The sequence below is a fragment of the Rattus norvegicus genome, chromosome 2, assembly GCF_036323735.1.
Source record: "Rattus norvegicus strain BN/NHsdMcwi chromosome 2, GRCr8, whole genome shotgun sequence".
NCBI lineage: Eukaryota > Metazoa > Chordata > Mammalia > Rodentia > Muridae > Rattus > Rattus norvegicus.
This window is the reverse complement of record NC_086020.1, coordinates 175,087,030-175,104,164: the sequence shown is the minus strand read 5'-3', so window position 1 is coordinate 175,104,164 and position 17,135 is coordinate 175,087,030. Positions and strand designations below refer to the sequence as shown.

At 42.5% G+C, this 17,135-nt stretch overlaps 1 protein-coding gene across 1 annotated transcript; it reads right to left on the bottom strand.

Moving 5' to 3' along the window:
- Window positions 1-4,236: 4,236 nt before the first annotated feature.
- Cd5l (Cd5 molecule-like) lies at window positions 4,237-15,250 on the bottom strand. Its single transcript, NM_001025685.1, has 6 exons — window positions 15,161-15,250; window positions 12,724-12,759; window positions 9,202-9,525; window positions 7,444-7,767; window positions 6,536-6,856; window positions 4,237-5,106 (listed from the first exon to the last, which is right to left on the bottom strand). Exons 1-6 carry the CDS (start codon window positions 15,186-15,188, stop codon window positions 5,099-5,101), a joined length of 1,041 nt encoding a protein of 346 aa, NP_001020856.1. The 5' UTR covers window positions 15,189-15,250; the 3' UTR covers window positions 4,237-5,098.
- Between the last annotated feature and the right edge of the window lie 1,885 nt (window positions 15,251-17,135).

The window sequence follows — 17,135 nt, the reverse complement described above, 5'->3', positions numbered from 1 at the left end:
AGAAAATGCTAGTCAGCTGTAGCCACTCATCCTCACTCGGTCACTTAAAACAGCAATAGAAAGCAAAAAACAGAAAATGGATTTTAATTCAATTGTGGCCATAGTAGGAGGGATAAGAGACACAGTGACCTCCCCAGTCCATCTCTAAGGATTCAAAATGAGGTCAAAGTTTAAGTAGAGGGCAGGTGATGTGCACATCTATGAAGTCCTTCCTGGTCAAGGCATGGTCCCACCCACCGCTGATCCATCCTTGTCTGGGCCTCAGTCCCTCCTGTAACATCCTGTAAGGTGGGCTGACACAGGTTAGAACTGTGTGGATTGTTTTCCAGGAGACAAGCTCCCTGTTTGACTGGTTCCAGGCTTCAGCCTTTCTCTCCCTCCACTTTTGAAATCCTATAGGTCGGCTATGGTTGGGGGGGGGGCAGAAATATATGCATTCTGCCACTAGAGATTAGATTAGTCCCTGTGGTTTCATAAAAACTAAAACCTATACATTTATCTGTTTCTAAACTTATTCCCTTAGCTTACTGTTTCTGAGATCCATTCATTCCAGCCATTCAGACAAACACCTTCTTTCTCGTGCTCTGATGTTGGAGAAAGCTGAGTGTCCTGTGCTTGTAAGGTTTACATGTGTCTTCTGCCTTACAGTATCTCTTCATATCATTTTCCTATTTATAGCCAGAGCTATTTATCCTATTAATAATTTGAGATATAGCCAGAGAACTACAGAAGGTTGACAGTTTACACTAGTTTATAAATTTAATTATTAATGCATTTCAAAGAGAATTTTCTGATTTTAGTGAGGTCAAGTTTATACATTTTTATTTTATTATTTATGTCATTTTTGCTGTGTCTCCGAAATCCTCTCCTCAGGCAAGAAAAGTTGGTAGATAATTAACAATGTAGTTTTGTGACCTTTGGTGTTCTTTAACACCGTTCTTAATTTTGTGTATTCCTCAATGTGTAGGTGGTTTACATTTGTGTTAAATATGTCCTTAGGTCTTTCATGTTTGATTGCATTATAAATATTCAAGTTTTAATTGTTACGTTATAGATAAATAAAATTAACTTTGTATATGGAACGCTTGATAGTTCTTGAAAGCCTTATTTTGGTAGAGTCCATTGTGAGTTTTACGTTTGGTCATAGCTGTGAACTAAAACATTCTAGTCTTCTTCCAGTTTGTATACTTGTTTTTTTCCTTTTCCTGCCTTGTTGCACTAGCTAAGACTTCCAGTGTGGAGAGAAAAATTAGGATGGTTCATTTCAAAACAATCTTAGTGAGAATAAGGCTTATGGATTACAGATGAGCAGCCTGCGTCTTCTTGTTGAAGGCTTCCTGACCATCCCCACTCGAATCAGAAGTTTACCTTACAGATAAAAAACAAGTCATAGGCAGCCTTCATAGGTGACTATGTCTGTGTTCCTGGTGTATTATGGAAGACGAAGCATGAAAAATGATTCTTCTCAAGTAAATCTTACTTATTGTTTCTCAAAATAACCTTTGCTGTGTGGTATCTGTGATTATTTTCTCCTGTACTCTTGCTCAGGGTGGACTCCTACTTTCCCACTCAGCCTTCTCTCCTCTCTCCATATCTATTCAGTATAGACTTGAAGCCTTAGCTAAAGCATAAGCAGATGAAAGGGGACACAAATGGAAAGGAAAAAGTCCAAGTATCTTTACTTAAAGATGGTAAGATTTTATATATAAAAGAAAACACCAGGAAACTTACACAGCTAATAAACACAGATACAAAATTAACACAGAAAAATAAGTTATATTCCCACAGACAAATGACCACTTGACTGGGAAAGAAACCAGAGAAACAGTACCTTCCACAATATCTCGAAATACATATTTTGAGATAACTCTTACCAAGCAAGTGATAGACTTGTATAATAGAAAGTTTAAGAAAGAAATTGAAGAAGACACCAGAAGGTGGAAAGCTCTCCCATACTCATGGATCAGTAAGGTTAACATAGAGAAAATAGCTGCCTTACCAAAAGTAATTTACAGATTCAATGCAATTGCCATAAAGACGATTCTTCACAAAAATTGAAAACAAAACAAAGCAATTCTCAGCTTCATATGGACATAAAAAAACTAGGATAGTTAAAACAGCCTTTGATGATGATGATGATGATGATGATCATATACTGATAATAATAAAACAAATGCTAGCGGTATCATCATCCCAGATTTCAAAGTATTACTACAGATAGTAATAAAAGCAGCATGGCAGTTGCATAAAAATGGACATGATGATCAGTGGAATAGAATCTGAGATAAAAACTCAAGTCCACACACCTATGGGCATTTGATTTTTGACCTAGAAGCCAAAAATACATAGGGGAGAAAAGACAGCATCTTCAACAAATGGTGCAGGTCAAACTGAATGGGTGCCAGCAAAATAATGCAAACCACACAAATTTCAAGGGGGCTAAGGACCCCAACATAAAACCAGATACCTGATCCTGATAGATAGAAAAGTGTAGAACAGGCTTGAGCTCGTGGGCACAGGGAAGGAGTTTCTGAACAGGACGCCTATAGCATAGGCACTCGGGACAACAATTCATAAATGGGATCTTCCGAAACTGAAGAACTTTCACAAAAGACACTGTCATTCAGCCAAAGCTACAGGCTACAGGATGGGGAAAGATCTTCACCAATTAGACATCTAAAAGAGGTTTGGTATTTGAAATGTATACAGAAGTAAAAATACTGGACATAAAGAAATCAAACAACCCAGTTAAAAATGAGGCCAGAACTAAGCAGAGAGCTCTCAAAGGATGAAACACAAATGGCTGAGAAGCACTTAAAGAAATGGTCACCACCCTTAATCACCGGGTAAATGCAAATCAGAACTGCTTTGAGATTTCACCTGACAGCAGTCAGAATGGCCAAGATCAATAAAACAAATGACAGCTCATGCTGATGAGGTCATGGGAAAAAAGGAACATTTATCCATTGCTGGTGGGAGTGCAAACTTATACAGCAACGAGGGAAATCTGTGTGATGGTTCCTCAGGAAGTTGGGATCTATCTCAAGATCTGGCTACACTAAGTACACTAAGATCCAGCATATACCCAAAGTATTCTCTACATTCTGCTAGAGAGATACTTAATCACCACACTTGTTACTGCTTTATTCAAAATAGCCAGAAATTGTTAACAGTGTAAATGGCCATCAACTGATGAAAAAGGAGACTTTGGTACAAATAAACAATGACATATATTATTCAGCTGTTAAGAAAGAAATTACAGGGGGCTGGAGAGATGGCTCAGTGGTTAAGAGCACTGACTGTTCTTCCAGAGGTCCTGAGTTCAAATCCCAGCAACCACATGGTGGCTCACAACCATCTGTAATGGGATCTGATGCCCTCTTCTAGTGTGCATGAAGACAGTGACAGTGTACTCATATACATGAAGTAAATAAATATTTTTTTTAAAAAAAGAAAGAAATTACAGAATTAGCAAAACATGGATGAAGCTAGAAAAATCTTCCTGGGTGAGGTAACCCATTCCCCACAAGTCAAATATTGTATGTGACTGTTAGCTTTTAAACATTCAATAGGCAAACCAGGGCACTCATGGTCAACTCTTAGAGTGCTATCCTGTTATAGCTGGTCCCCATGCTATGTTATTTGTGAGTTTGCTGTATAAATGCAATGACAATTTCTGCATTGCCAACAACTAACTTATCTAATCAATATCAGGAAATGTGGATGACTTATCACTTTATTAATTTGAAATGAGTAAACTAGTTGGGGTTCTTTTGGTTAGAATCACTAAAACCAATACCAGACAACTAAGTTTTTAAAATTACTGTGATTACACAGCAGTTTGTTACATGAAGTCAGGAATGCCATTAGATCCCAAGTTCTGGACCTTCATGTGCCTCATACAGTTACCGTCTGTGCACGAGTGTTTCCATGTAAGGGTTTCTTCTGAACTTCCGGTCTCTGTCACATGTGAGAAATGTCTTTTCTCAGATCCAGAATAACTTGTAGAAATCCACTTACCTGGATAAAACAATCTACTTTGTGTCACAATCTCTAGTCCCTAGAAAGTGCTAACTAGCCCTCAAGGACAACTGGATCTACCCACAGAACCTGGAAGGGCAGAACTGAACTGCTCAGAGTTTGGAAAGATCTTTTCATGGATATGAGATGTGGGTATAAAAATGCTACTGACTTTCAGGCATCAATCTAAGAAAATAGACTCAACATACCAAGAAATACCTGAACACTCATCATGTTTATTGTAGTATAATTCACACGCAGTAGCTAAGATATGCAAGCAACCTACCTACACGGGGAGGTGGTCAAGCTGTGGACAAAATATCCCCTTCCAAAGACACACTCCAACAACTAACTTCTTCTCTAACTAGGTCCCAACTCCTGAAGTATCTACCATCTCCCAGTGGATTCACTAGTGATTAATCCACTCATAAAGGCTGAGGGATCAAATCATGTGATGCAGTTAGATCTCTAGGCCCCCACCTCAGAATACTGTTGCATTAGACACCAAACTTTAAACATGGAGGTTTTGGGTAGACATCTAGAACTCAACAGGTAACATTTGAGGGCTGTAGGAAACCACCCTGTTACTTTCTCTGAGAGAAAACAGAGTAGTAAAGTGTTATTGCCATGATCACTTCACTTGTTACAAGTTTTAAAAGCATTTAAACAGTTGCATTTTCTCCTCAACCTCCAAAATACTGTCTACCCACATTCCCTCTTAAGTGTTCCTCATGTTGTCACATCCTCAGTGTGGCTCACAGACTTAATCATGGCCTGTGCCTTAATCATGACCTGTACAATTCTGGCAGGCCCAAGAGTTGCAGGCAGGCTGGGGAGCAGAAGTAAAGATGGGGACGTTACCAAGGAGTGAACAGTGAGCATAGGGAAATTGGAAATGTCATCAGGCAAGGAGCACAGCAGCTCACATCTTGAGGTGATTGTGGTAGCATGTAACGCTGGATCAAGATATGAGCACAATGTTCAGACTCCTGAGAGGTTGAGGGAGAGGTGGCTAAAGCCCAAGGCCAGATTTAACCACTGGGAGAATCAATGAACAAGCAGGGATCCAGCTCATACATCAAAGCTCTGTAAAAAAAAAAAAAAAAGGAGGAAAATGCAGTGAGGGCAAAGTTAGAACCTTGTGAAAGGTTAGTTCCACTCAAGCTAAACTGGCCAAGGGGGCAGATGAAGGGCCAGAATAGGAAAGAGCTAAGCCCCATGTGTAACTCTTTCCACAGTGATATGAGAGAGGTCAAAAGCTGGATTTATACTCCAAAGGTACAGCAGCTATGTCCCCTGTGAGTCACAAACAGTACAGATCACCTTCTGCATTGACAGACAACTGGTGCCAGCATCTCCAAGGATGCCAAAATCCACAGGTGCAGCAAAAGTCCCCCATACAGTTGTATACAACTGAGGCACATCCTTCTATATGCTCTGAGTAATGGCTAGATTGCTTATAACACTGAATGCAATGCAATTACGGTATAAGTGGCTGTCACACTGCATTGTTAAGGAAATAGCAATTCCGTGTGTTCAGTACAGGTGCAGCTGTGCTTCCCAGATACTTCTGAATCCATAGACACAGAATGCAGAGGAAGATATGGTTGACTCTATTCATGTCTTATCCTTATAAGCTCGCAAAAACCTTTGAGATAAATGGGACAAGAGTCTTTTTGTCTGAATATCAAAGTGAAGCAAATTTTGAAGAGTGGCCAGATCTATTGTTTTCTGGACATTAACTGTTCCCACCTTTTTTGTTAAAATCAGTTCTCAGCTCACTTTAGAGTAAGTCGCTTAAAGCAAGGATCTCTGCACGGCCACCTCCCTCTCCTAATTCCACAGCTGGGCTGCAGTCCTACAGCTAGAATCAGGGGTAACACTCGAAATTCTTCTCGCAAGGAACTTCTTCCTCGGCTCCTGGGAGGAGGCCAATAGCTCAGGGATGGCATCCTGTACTCTCTGGCAAGATGCTCTCAGTCATTCTCCAAAGAGTTCCCTGCCCAGAGGCAGGGCTCCCCCACATCCACTCTAGGAATAAGGTTTAGGAAGTAACATCACAGTGCGGTCAAGCTGCCTTCTACAGTTAGCTCAAATTTAGGGTTTGAAGGTCAGCGTCACCTCCTAGAACTAATCTGGTACCGAAACCAAAGACCAATCAATTTAGTTCTGCTGTATGATTTAAAAGTCGTTTACGTTGTTTGGAAAACTCGATATTGACTGACTTTTCTCACGTTTACTATAAGGACATCCATCGATCCTCCTGTTCTCAGATTCAATGACTGTATTAAAATATATATATATATCTGTGTCCATACCGACCTCTCCCCTCCCCCAAAGAAACACGAAACTACTGCTAGGACCCTGGCTCCTAACCCTCGAGGCTTGTCCAGAGCAGGTGCAGGCTACGCCGACTCTGCGACCCAGAAAGAAGTACCATGACCGGTCGAGTGTCGCTGCCTTTCTTCTACTTCATCCCTTGGAAGTGCAGCCTTAGCAGGTCAGTAGGACATACCTGAGCAGATCACGCCCACATCTTCCTTGTGCGTGCAATCATGGTATCCCCACAGCCTGTGCCGGCAGAGCTCAAGAGACTCTTCCTTCCCTGAGCAACTGACGTCATCCAGCCAGATGCGGCCTGTCCCAGGCCCGAAGCTTTGGCGGGCTTTAGGGGATGGAAAGAGGGACTTCCCACAGCCCAGTTGCTTGCAGACCACTTGGTCCTCCTTTTCTCCCCAGCTGTCATCACAGACAGAGCCCCAGGAACCCTTGTGCAGCACCTCCAACCTCCCAGAGCAGGTGGTGTCTCCTCCTACCAGCCTCAGCTCAAAGGGATCTGCAGGTTGCAGGAGGAAGGCGGTGACGTCAGAGGTGAAAGGAAAAGAGGAAAAAAGAAAAGATTATGGATGTGATCACCAAAACTCTGCCAGCACATTTGAAATTCTCCATGTGCTTTGGTGACAGCTGCTCCTTCCCTAAGACTTGATCCATTTCCAAACCCCGCGGCTAGGTCTGTTTTCCTAGCGAGAATACTTTCATTTTATTATGATACACACACACACACACACACACACACACACACACACACACACACACACATTATTTGTAAATATATGTTATTTATAGATATATAATGAATTTCTAGTGGTTATTAAAGGCTGAAGAACTCAGAAGTTATACCCTATTTACAGCATTCTGTATCATAGTTCACAGCATGATTGCAAAATATACAATTTTTAAGTGTGTACCCTCTGCAAAAGGAGTTATTCTTAAGAGATTTGGCAATCAATACAAACGTATGAAATTGCAATGGCCTTCCAGCGCATGAGTAGTTCTTTGTAGGTATTGTTTGCATGGGTTTCCATTTAACCGCACTTATGAATAAACCGAATTTCTAGATGCAACGTCATTATCGTCCATTACCTTCGCATTCCATCCACGTGTCCTCGCCATGGGTACAATTGCTCTCCAAAGGACTGAAAGGGCAGTCCTGAAGGTTTGCTTCTCGTCCAGAACATGACATCTTGCTCATCCAGATGGGTCCTTTGCCCTGGGTATTCTTATTGCAGCATCTGTGGGCCAGCAGTGCTCGCCCACAGCCCAGCTGCCTGCACACCACCTTTGAAGCCTGTAAGTTCCAGCCTGCTTTGCACACAGTGCTCCACTGGCCCTGGTAGAACACCTCCAGTCGACCCTGGCAGCGCCCGAGGCCCTCTACTAGCCGCACATTCTCTGGATTGTCTGGGTCTGGAAAGAAAGGGAGAGGCAATGTCTGCTCCATGTCAGAACACGGTGTTTTCGGAAAAGGGAGTCTGATTACACATGGCTCAGTTCTTGGCCTTCATTATGAGGCTGTTAGAGTTGTAGCACCACATGGTACATGGTGGTTAAGAGAATGACGTGATGGTTTCCCAGTCCCTACATGAATCATACTCACTTCTGTAGCATTTTAGTTTTTCTTTTGTTTTGTTTTTCGTTTGTTTGAGACAGGGCTCTTCTGTGTCCTGGCTGTCCTGGAACTCATTCTGTAGACCAGCCTGGCCTTGAACTCACAGAGATCTGCCTGCCTTTACCTCCCAAGTGCTGGGACTAACAGCATGTGCTACCACTGCCCAGGGCATTTTAGTTTTTCAAATTATTTCCATATTCAACTTCTAATTACTCCTCACAAGAGACAGTTGAAAGCACTACAAATTAATACAAAATACATATTATATGTAATCTATATAATATAGATTATATTAATCTATGTATATTATATATGTGTAATTATATTATGTAACATATAGATTAATGTTGAAAAAGCACCAAACATAATAAACACACATATTAACTGAAACGTCAAAATATTTTTTGGCTCTATGCTGGCATAAATCAAGTATCCCTTACTAATGTTCCCAAACCTTGACTTTTCTAAAAAATAGGAGAATTTAACATTGGGGAGCTCATCTTTTCTCTAATGGTAAATCCTGCAGGGACACAAAAAGAAGGGGATGGAGGCGGCCTTGCAATTAGATCACAGTCTTTAGAGAAAGCACACGCATAATGTTAATTCATAGAGAGCTAATTATGCAGAACAGTGAAGAAACACTGTGTCCGTGTGTCTGTCTCTTTGTGCGATTGCATCGATTCCATATTTATATGCCTGTTCCATCTACCTGTGAGGTTGCTTTGACTTCCCACAAGTATCTTCCCCCTCCCCACTTAAGCTGATAGGCAACTAAAGAACTAAAATGTTAGTTGGGGACTTAGCTCAGTGGTAGAGTGCTTGCCTAGCAAGCGCAAGGCCCTGGGTTCAGTTCCCAGCTCTGAAAAAAAAAGAAGTAAAATGTTCACAAAAAAACACTTATTAAACCTCATGGGCTCTCCCATAACTCCACACAGACATTGAACAAGTGTCCAGTGGCTGACAGATCTGCACAGATTTATTTGCATGTCCATGAATAAGGGAAATTGGATCTCATATCTGCCTGGAAAGGAAGGAAGAAGCCATGTGGATAATAATCACAGCCATTATTATATCCAAGTCTTGTAATCAAGAACGTGTAACATGTAGAGGATGGTGTTGCCGTCATTCATCTTCGCACCGTGTGAATATTCACAGCAGGAATCAAAGACTAACAAAATGGCTGCCTGGGGCATAGGATACTAGAAGATGGTCCTTGAGCCTTCCATACTTACTCTCACACTGTACCCCAGCATCTTCTGCATGCGAGCAATCAAAAACATCGTAATTTAGCGTACATTGAGCCAGCATGTCTTCCGCCCCACTGCATTCAACTCCTTGAATAAGAACGCTTTGCCCTTCTGATGCTGGTGGATGATATGATGCACCACTCGGGGTTTTTTTCGCTGCTCCACAATTCAGCTCCCGGCACACCACAGACACATCAATCAAGTCCCAGCCGTCATCGCACACAGTCCCCCACTGGCCGTTGTGTTTCACCTCCACTCGCCCTTCACAGCGGTGGGCGCCTCCCACTAGCCGCACTCTAGTTGGAGACTCTGAAAAGGGATGAGATATTAGCTGGAGGCCTCAGAGAAGCAGAAGGGTGTGTGGGGCTATATGCAGTCAGTTTGGGGCCCTTATACCTTTGACAAACAGCATGGGGAGCTGGAATCAGAATAGGAGATGTAAAGAAACTTCTGGATATGCTTATGTTCTTAATTGTACACTACCAAGAGTGCCATTTCAAGACACCTAGATACTGATATTCTTTTCAGATTGATGGTTGAGATGAATAAGCTGGCTGAAGACTTGGCAGAGATTTTAGACCCTCTAGTGGTCAGAATGAGAGGACCAATAAATGTCTGCCCACAATTTCATAGACAAGGAAAACTCTCATAGAAGTGATGGCTCGCTGAGTCCCAGTCCAGGTCTGTGTAAGGATGCTAGTCTTACAAATTTTTGCCCATGAGTTTCTCTTGTGGTAGCCATACTGAGGTAGTAGTGATATGTGATTTGAGGCTAATGTATTAAATCTCTTCTCATCTTTCCCTTTCCATTTTAATTCCTTTTCCGCTTCTTCCTCTTCATTCTCCTCTTCTTCCTCTGCCTCCTCTTCATCCTCCTCCTAGTCCTCCTTGTTCTCATTCTCCTCTTTTCCCTCCTCTTCCTCCTCCTCCTCTCTTTCCCTCTTGTTTCCTACAACATTGTCCCTCTCAAAAAACCTAGCTCGAAAAAGATCTAGTAGGAGAACAGTCAGAGCTTCAAAGGATTAAAACCCTGATGGTTAAAGGGTTAAGCAGAATTTGGATTTAAAGACAGAAGAGAGGAAGGCATGGGGTAGGTTAACCAAAACCAAAGATAAATGAAGAACCATTATGGAAGCCTACTACTTTGTAGGCTAATTAAAAATACAACTTTTTAGAAAGAAGGATAAATTTAAACACAGGTACGCTGTATGGGTAAGTAATGATTCCCCTTGGAAGACATGCAAATCCCAGTGTCCAGTCTGAGTTACCTCCTTGTGATTCACTGGCTAGAAAGCTCCCAGGGGCTCCTGAACAACACAGGCGATGGCCATTGCTCTTGGCTGCTCACCATAAGTGAGATCATATCATACTTGCTGAAGTCACATTCAGACTGTAGTTGCAGGATACAGAGGAACTAAGCTGGAACTGACCTGACCGGTTCTTCCCTGCTAGCTTTCATTGTGTCAAAGGCACAATGTAGGCTCCAGGAGGGAGAAAAGCCATGGGTGGGTACTAGTGGTGAACCTTGCATACTGCAAGCTGACTTGCCAGGCAAAATATGCCAATTGGTTCTGGGGATAATAAACTGCTTCCCACTTGAATTTGAGGCCTGCTCCAAGAGGGAATTCTTTCCTGGTCCTGTAAGCCTTATCAAAAGTCCATGACTAGGGAGACCATAGGCCACAGGGAGGGAGAGCACCTTATTACTATTGTCTTATTAAGGGGACATGCTGTCAAACAGCCTTCTAAATATTTGTGTTTGCACACATTCATTGGTGTTTCCTTCAAGTTCAGGCAGAGAATCTTCTCTCTGCAGTAGGCACCAGCCATAACTGGAGATCACTGGATAAGATAGCTATATCTGTACCTCAGGGAACATGGTGGAAGGAGAGGGAAGGTTAAGAGCTAGAGTTGTGCTGTGGAATGCTGTCTTCTGAGCACCACGAAGCTGTTTCACTAATTGCAGCTATGGTCAGTAGATCTACACAGGATCGGCTGACAGCCGAAAGGGCAGCACTAAGTGAACTCAGTTGCTGTTGTTAATGTTTTGAATTTTGTTCGTCTGCTTGTTTTGCTTTTGTTTTAAGAAAACATGAAAGAGGATGTGGGACACATTGAAGGTACCTGGGGAAGTGGCAGGGAGATTTTGAGAATGGATATTATTAAGATATATAGTTTTGCACATGGAATTGTCAAAAATAAATGAAGGATGCTTTATTTAAAAATAAAACGACTTAAGAAAGTCCCCGCTGTTGAACATGTGAATGTCAAGTTTATAAATCCTACATAAATCATGAGCCGTATGTAGCGATAATCTTTAGGTCACTGGATCTAAGATTCAAGTCTAGGCTGGCATTATTTTGCAGAGCAGGAAAAAGCTGCTATTGGGCTCACTAGGATTGTAAAATTCTTGTTTTAATGAATTTTTATTTTTTTTTATGAAGTAGAATAGCAGAGTAGTTTCGAGAAAAGCTGATGTAACCAAAGAGTGCAGCGAGGGTAAGTGAAGACTTGGTCTGGAAATATCTGACTTTAGGAAGTTCAAGCTCGGGAGGAAACACAGAGGCACCTGCCTTCCTAGCAGTGCCCTTACTCGGTTTTATTAGCGGAAAGCTTGAAAGTAGGGTGTGTGTGTGTGTGTGTGTGTGTGTGTGTGTGTGTGTGTGTGTGTGTGTGTGTGTGTGTTCATGTGTGCGAGGGGAGACCAAAGAGAGCAGGCAGTGCCTGTATTGGCAACAACCATGGAGGGCTAAGAAAAAAAAATGCAGTGAGCTCAGCATCCGGCCGAGCACCTGATCCGTCAAGCTGCACCTGTGTGGCAGAGAATCGCCCTATCAGCATCCCGATACAGTAAGTGGCAGAAGATCTCACCGTAAAATGTGTGGCACTATCTCTGGTCAAGCCCCTACCATCCAACTAAACAGAGCATGGAGAGATAGTGTCAAAGAAACTGAAACCAGTCTGTGGTTCCTTCTCTCCACCTTTCCCTCTGCCCCTCTTCCCGGTCTCTGCTCTCGCTCTCACCACTGTACAGGCTCCGTGAAGAGGCAGCCAGTGGGGGACGGGGCAGGGGCTGAACCCCTTTGCATTCAAGCCACATGATGCACAGAAGCATTTCTACTTCAAGGCTACCTAAAGAGCTGAGGAAAAAAAAACATGGCCGGGGGAACCTGGAAAGACAAAATGAATCTCTTCTCTGAGCAGGTCCACAAAGGGGCCTGATGCAGGGACCTATCCTGTTTGGATGTTGGATGAACTTCTAGGGCCACAGAAAATCATTAGTAGGAAAAACACCCTGAGTACATCTAGATACTGAAGGTGAAAATCCATCCACACGAGGCTGGTGGGCTGGCGTAGACTCTAGAAAGGAACTGCCTGGATTGAACCTTTATACAGCCAAGGAAGCTACAGACTTTCGTCAGTTCTAAGCCTAGAGCCTAAGTCCTAAGTCTCTTGAGAGCTCAACAAATAGGCAAACAAAACAAATACAGACAAAAAACTCCTTACCTGAGAAACACAGTCCAACAAAAATGGTCAAGAGGGCTGAGAAAAGAAAAAAGAAGAAAGGTCACAGGTCATAAAGTCCTTTTTCAAATTACCATGTTTCCTTGCCAAACTTCTGAAGGGAAAGTGAGAGACACATAGCCTCAAGGGCATTCCTGTCATGGCCATCTTCTCCTAGCACTCCTGGTCCTCAAAGGACACCATGGGAAACACAGAGGCCAAGTCTAGCAAACTAAGTTAGTTGTTCATTACACATTACTGCCGCTCCACTCCAGGCATGGGTCTAGGTTGTATCTACCACTCTCATTTATGCCGACCAACTGTAGCTGCCTACAGAGGGAGAGTGGTGATGTGGCACACAGAAAAGAGCACCAGAGCCCACAGAACAGTCAGTTGTGGACAAGGCAGAGAGGCATGATCTGTCATGGTCATTAGCACTGCATTTAGATGGGAGTAGGAAAATCCTGTTGTATAGAGCCTACCATAAGGATTTTTGATGTTGTAGGCTGCATGCACAGTTACAACTGCTCAGCCCTGCCCCTGAGATATGAGAGGAGCCAAGTGTACGTGGACCAATGAGCATTGCCAGATTCCCAGAAACCTTTCTTATCGACATCATTTTAAATTGCAGTTAATTTTTAGGCATTTGTGAAGTGATAGTTTGATTTTGATTTCCCTCCACCATTTAACAGTATAAAAGTTAGTCACTGCTTGTAAACTGTGGTTCATTGACAATTTAGATCAACAGGCCAGGATCAACAATTTAGTTCAAAATTCTAGCATATTCCAATCTGGCATATTGGAATGTGGGAACATTTCCCCCCTACACAATCTGTATAATTGTACAGTCTGTCACCTTCTTCACACTGTGAAGCCACCAGTTGCCCCAGAAGCCAAGGATTTTTAATTGTGTAATTTGCCTGCCACATATGCTATAGGATTTCCCCATGAGAGCAAATATCTTTGGACCAGTCTAGAATTTTTCAAACAGCTTCAAATAGCTCAGTGACTAATCCTGAAATACTTCTTTTTATAAATAGCTTTCAGGAGCCTCTTAGTCTTCACAGTGAGGCCACTCAGACTGAGGCTTGTATATTACAACTTTCTAAAACTCGGTTTTACTTTGTATATGCATTGCATAACCTCCCACACAGGACTGAGAAGCATTAGAAGGAAAGGGAGTGCGACAGGCTGGCACACAGGAGCGGAAATGATTGTCAGTAAATGGCTTGGAGCCTCTCAACATTGTTTACTGGAGGGATGAGTGCAGTTGGCACAGATCTGAATGACTTTCTGAAGGAGATAAGACTTCAGGTGAGACCTTGAAGGCTCAGCTGTAATCCACAAGAGGCAAAGCTAGTTGTTGGTTTCTACCTGGATGCAGAGATGTTTAAGATACGTCAAGGCCCTTCATGGGTCATACATGTCTGAAGCTGAGAGAAGTGTGGGCTTTGGTTATCCTCTAGGTAGTTAAGATACTAAAAATGGATGTGACATATTAGGGTAGCAGATCAGTAGACACCATTAGGTGTCACATACTAATTTCATTATTAAAAGACTTCCAGACAGGCATGAACTTGTAATCCTAGTATTAGATAGGCAGAGTAGGGAAATTCTCCAGTGCTCACTGACCAACCAACCTAGACCAACTCAGGCCTATTGGACAGTCTCAATATAAGGTTAACCAGCAACCCAAGTCTTTCCTCTGTGGTACACACAAACACAGACAGAGTACAAAATCCTTTTTAAAACTTCTGGGGTTTTAACATCATCTTTACTTCAGAGAGCAAAATTTCAGTGAAGTATGGTAACTTACAAATTCAGTTAAGAGCCATGACTAAAGTACACGTTCCTTTGCAATCCAAAACTGCAGCTTGTCCAATATCTAGATTGACTTAGGAAAATTAGAGAACCCTGTGAATATGTTTTTAGAAGACACTAGACTAATAATAGACTAATGAGAGATTGTTATTTCGCAACTCTTTTCTTTATTCCCTTATTTTTTAATAAAGTCTTTTAATAAGATGAGAAAAGGAGGATGTCAGAGTCTTATTACAAGAAAGACAATACTCTCAAGGGGTGTGAGCTACCCCAGGAGATTCCCCTGACAGACGCCCTTTCTCTCCTTGCTCTACCTCACTGCTACCCAACATCCAGTCATTGTCTTTTTACATTATACATTGTACATGTGTATCAAAGGAAATGCATGTAAAATTTGTGCAAATATAAAGAAATAGACAAAAATCTGGCAGTCAAAGCAAACTTCAAATATGGATTTAGGGGCTTTCTAAGGTTTGGAACAAGTTACCATATATGGGAAGCTGTTTTTGAAAGATACCTGAATCAGAATTGGAGAATATCCTTCTGGTATAGTCTCCAGAAAGCTCTGGACCCTTGCCTCCTTTGTGACAGGATTAGTCACGGAAGCAGAAACACTCACCCAGTATCAAGTTGAACAATAGAGCCATGGCCCTGGCAGCTGAAGATGGTGTGTTGAGACAGGCTGAAGGCCTCAGGCAGCAGTATTCAGTTTGAGTGCTAGGATAAGGAAGAGAGATGTCCTGTGTGCAGCAGAAGCTTTATCAAATGACCGAAAGCCAATGGCCCAGGGGGTGGGACTGATAGAGCAGATATGCTGAGTTCAGCATGTCTAGAGGAAGGGAGGTGACTGAGTGGCCAAGATCCTGAAAAAAGTGGGTGAAGGGAGACTGTTATTGTCATGACTTCGTTATACTGAAAGCCTAGCTCAACCTGTCTCTGCTTTATCCTCTTCTCTGTGTGAGGAAACAGCCTTCCTAAGGGAAGGTAGCTACCCCAGTAGTAGAAGCCTAGACCATATTTAGCCTCCAATGATAGCATGTGAGGCAAGTAAGTCAATGACTTGACTTCCGAATGTAAGCCACGATTGTGGCATCTCTCTCTGTTGTTAGGAATGGCTTTCCTACCTTCAACCAGCTTCCTGGGTGCTGAGCAGAAGGCCTAACACATAGGCTGCTCTTCTGGGGTTTGCTGGTTGTACACATCTTAGGAACTTGTATGACCACAAGTCCCTGTGGTGATAGACAGACATTCTTTGCTGAACTCAGATGTCCTTCCAGTCTAAATTATGATGAAAACAAATGGAGCCACATATTCGTCAGGATCCCCGTCCCTCTGTTGTCCTTCATTATTAAGCACACCTGCCCCTCAAGAGCTAATTTAGTGGGACACCAAGCTTCAAGCACCAACACAACCCTCACTCTCTCTAGCAAAGTAAAGTTTCCCCAGTGGTGGCATAGCTTAGATCACTTAACATGAGACTTGGTTCACCTTGGGGTTTATTTTTAGTCCTGTATTTCTTTGTTTACTAATTTTAAATATAATGAAAGAAGATGATATTGTCTGTCAGTTCAGAATGGGAAGCTGACACATAATTCAGGGTTTCCTTTGGATGGGAAGATTATTAAGAAGAGAAGAGTTTGAGGCCACGAAGGGGACTTGAGGTGGAAGGGAGAACATTTGAAACTATCATATGGAGGACTAAACATGATGGGACCTTACAGGGAAGATTTCCCTTTAAAACTTGGAGAGACATTCCATTATGAGTTATTGGGGGGGGGGGGGGTGAGACACTGACAGAGCATGGTTGGAGGAAGCCAAAGTAGACTTCAGCATACCTCTCTGAGAAAAATCCCTGTGAGGAGTCTTGGGCTCATTCCAAGAACAAAGGAAAGGTCTAACATTTTATACCCTCTTAGGAGCAGCAGGAAGCCCTACGTCACACTGGTTGGTTCATCACAGGATATGTGACAAGGAGCACAGAAAGCTATCAAGTCACAGAATACACTGTTTCTTAACCCTGTCTCAGAAAGAGCTGCAAGTTACATGACACAGGCTTTGGGATCTACTCTCAAGGTGGAGGCCCATGTTCTAACAATCATTTTCTTCAAAAACAGTTTTCAGCAGCTGCAAGTGCCGGACAATGGGCTGAGTGGAGAATGACCCAGGGAACGAGGGCCAGCTTGGAACAGCAAAAGAATAAATCATAAAATCTGTTGTAAAAAAGGGGAGTGGAAGAATTTGGGGGACATAATATAGGAAATGACAACACTTGATCAAGGGCTAAGAACTGAGTGTAGTGGAGCTTGGCAGGGGACAAGCAAACCAAAGCACAATTGGCTGTCTATGGAACAGCAGATAGGTGACTAAGAGGGCAAGATGGCAGGAGTCGGTGCTCTAGGGCCACGGGTTAGAGTGTAACTAAAATGCTCTGCGTTCTCTCCCACCCTCCTGACCCTGACACAAAAAACAGAATTTATCCCTGAAAAATAAAAGTCTTTATTGCAACCTATGGGCAAAAAGCATCCTGGAGAACACAGACTTCTGATTCAGGAATATATTTCACATATGAAATTGAGTGGGGGGAAAAAAGACAA

Coding starts and splice junctions, on each gene's coding strand:
- Cd5l (NM_001025685.1), bottom strand. CDS start 15,188: ATGGCTCTATTGTTCAACTTGATACTGG. Junction 9,526..12,723: donor TGTTGGACTGTGTTTCTCAG/GTAAGGAGTTTT, acceptor ATCCCTTTTCAG/AGTCTCCAACTAGAGTGCGG. Junction 6,857..7,443: donor CACGTGGATGGAATGCGAAG/GTAATGGACGAT, acceptor TGCAACCTGCAG/ATCCCTTTGAGCTGAGGCTG.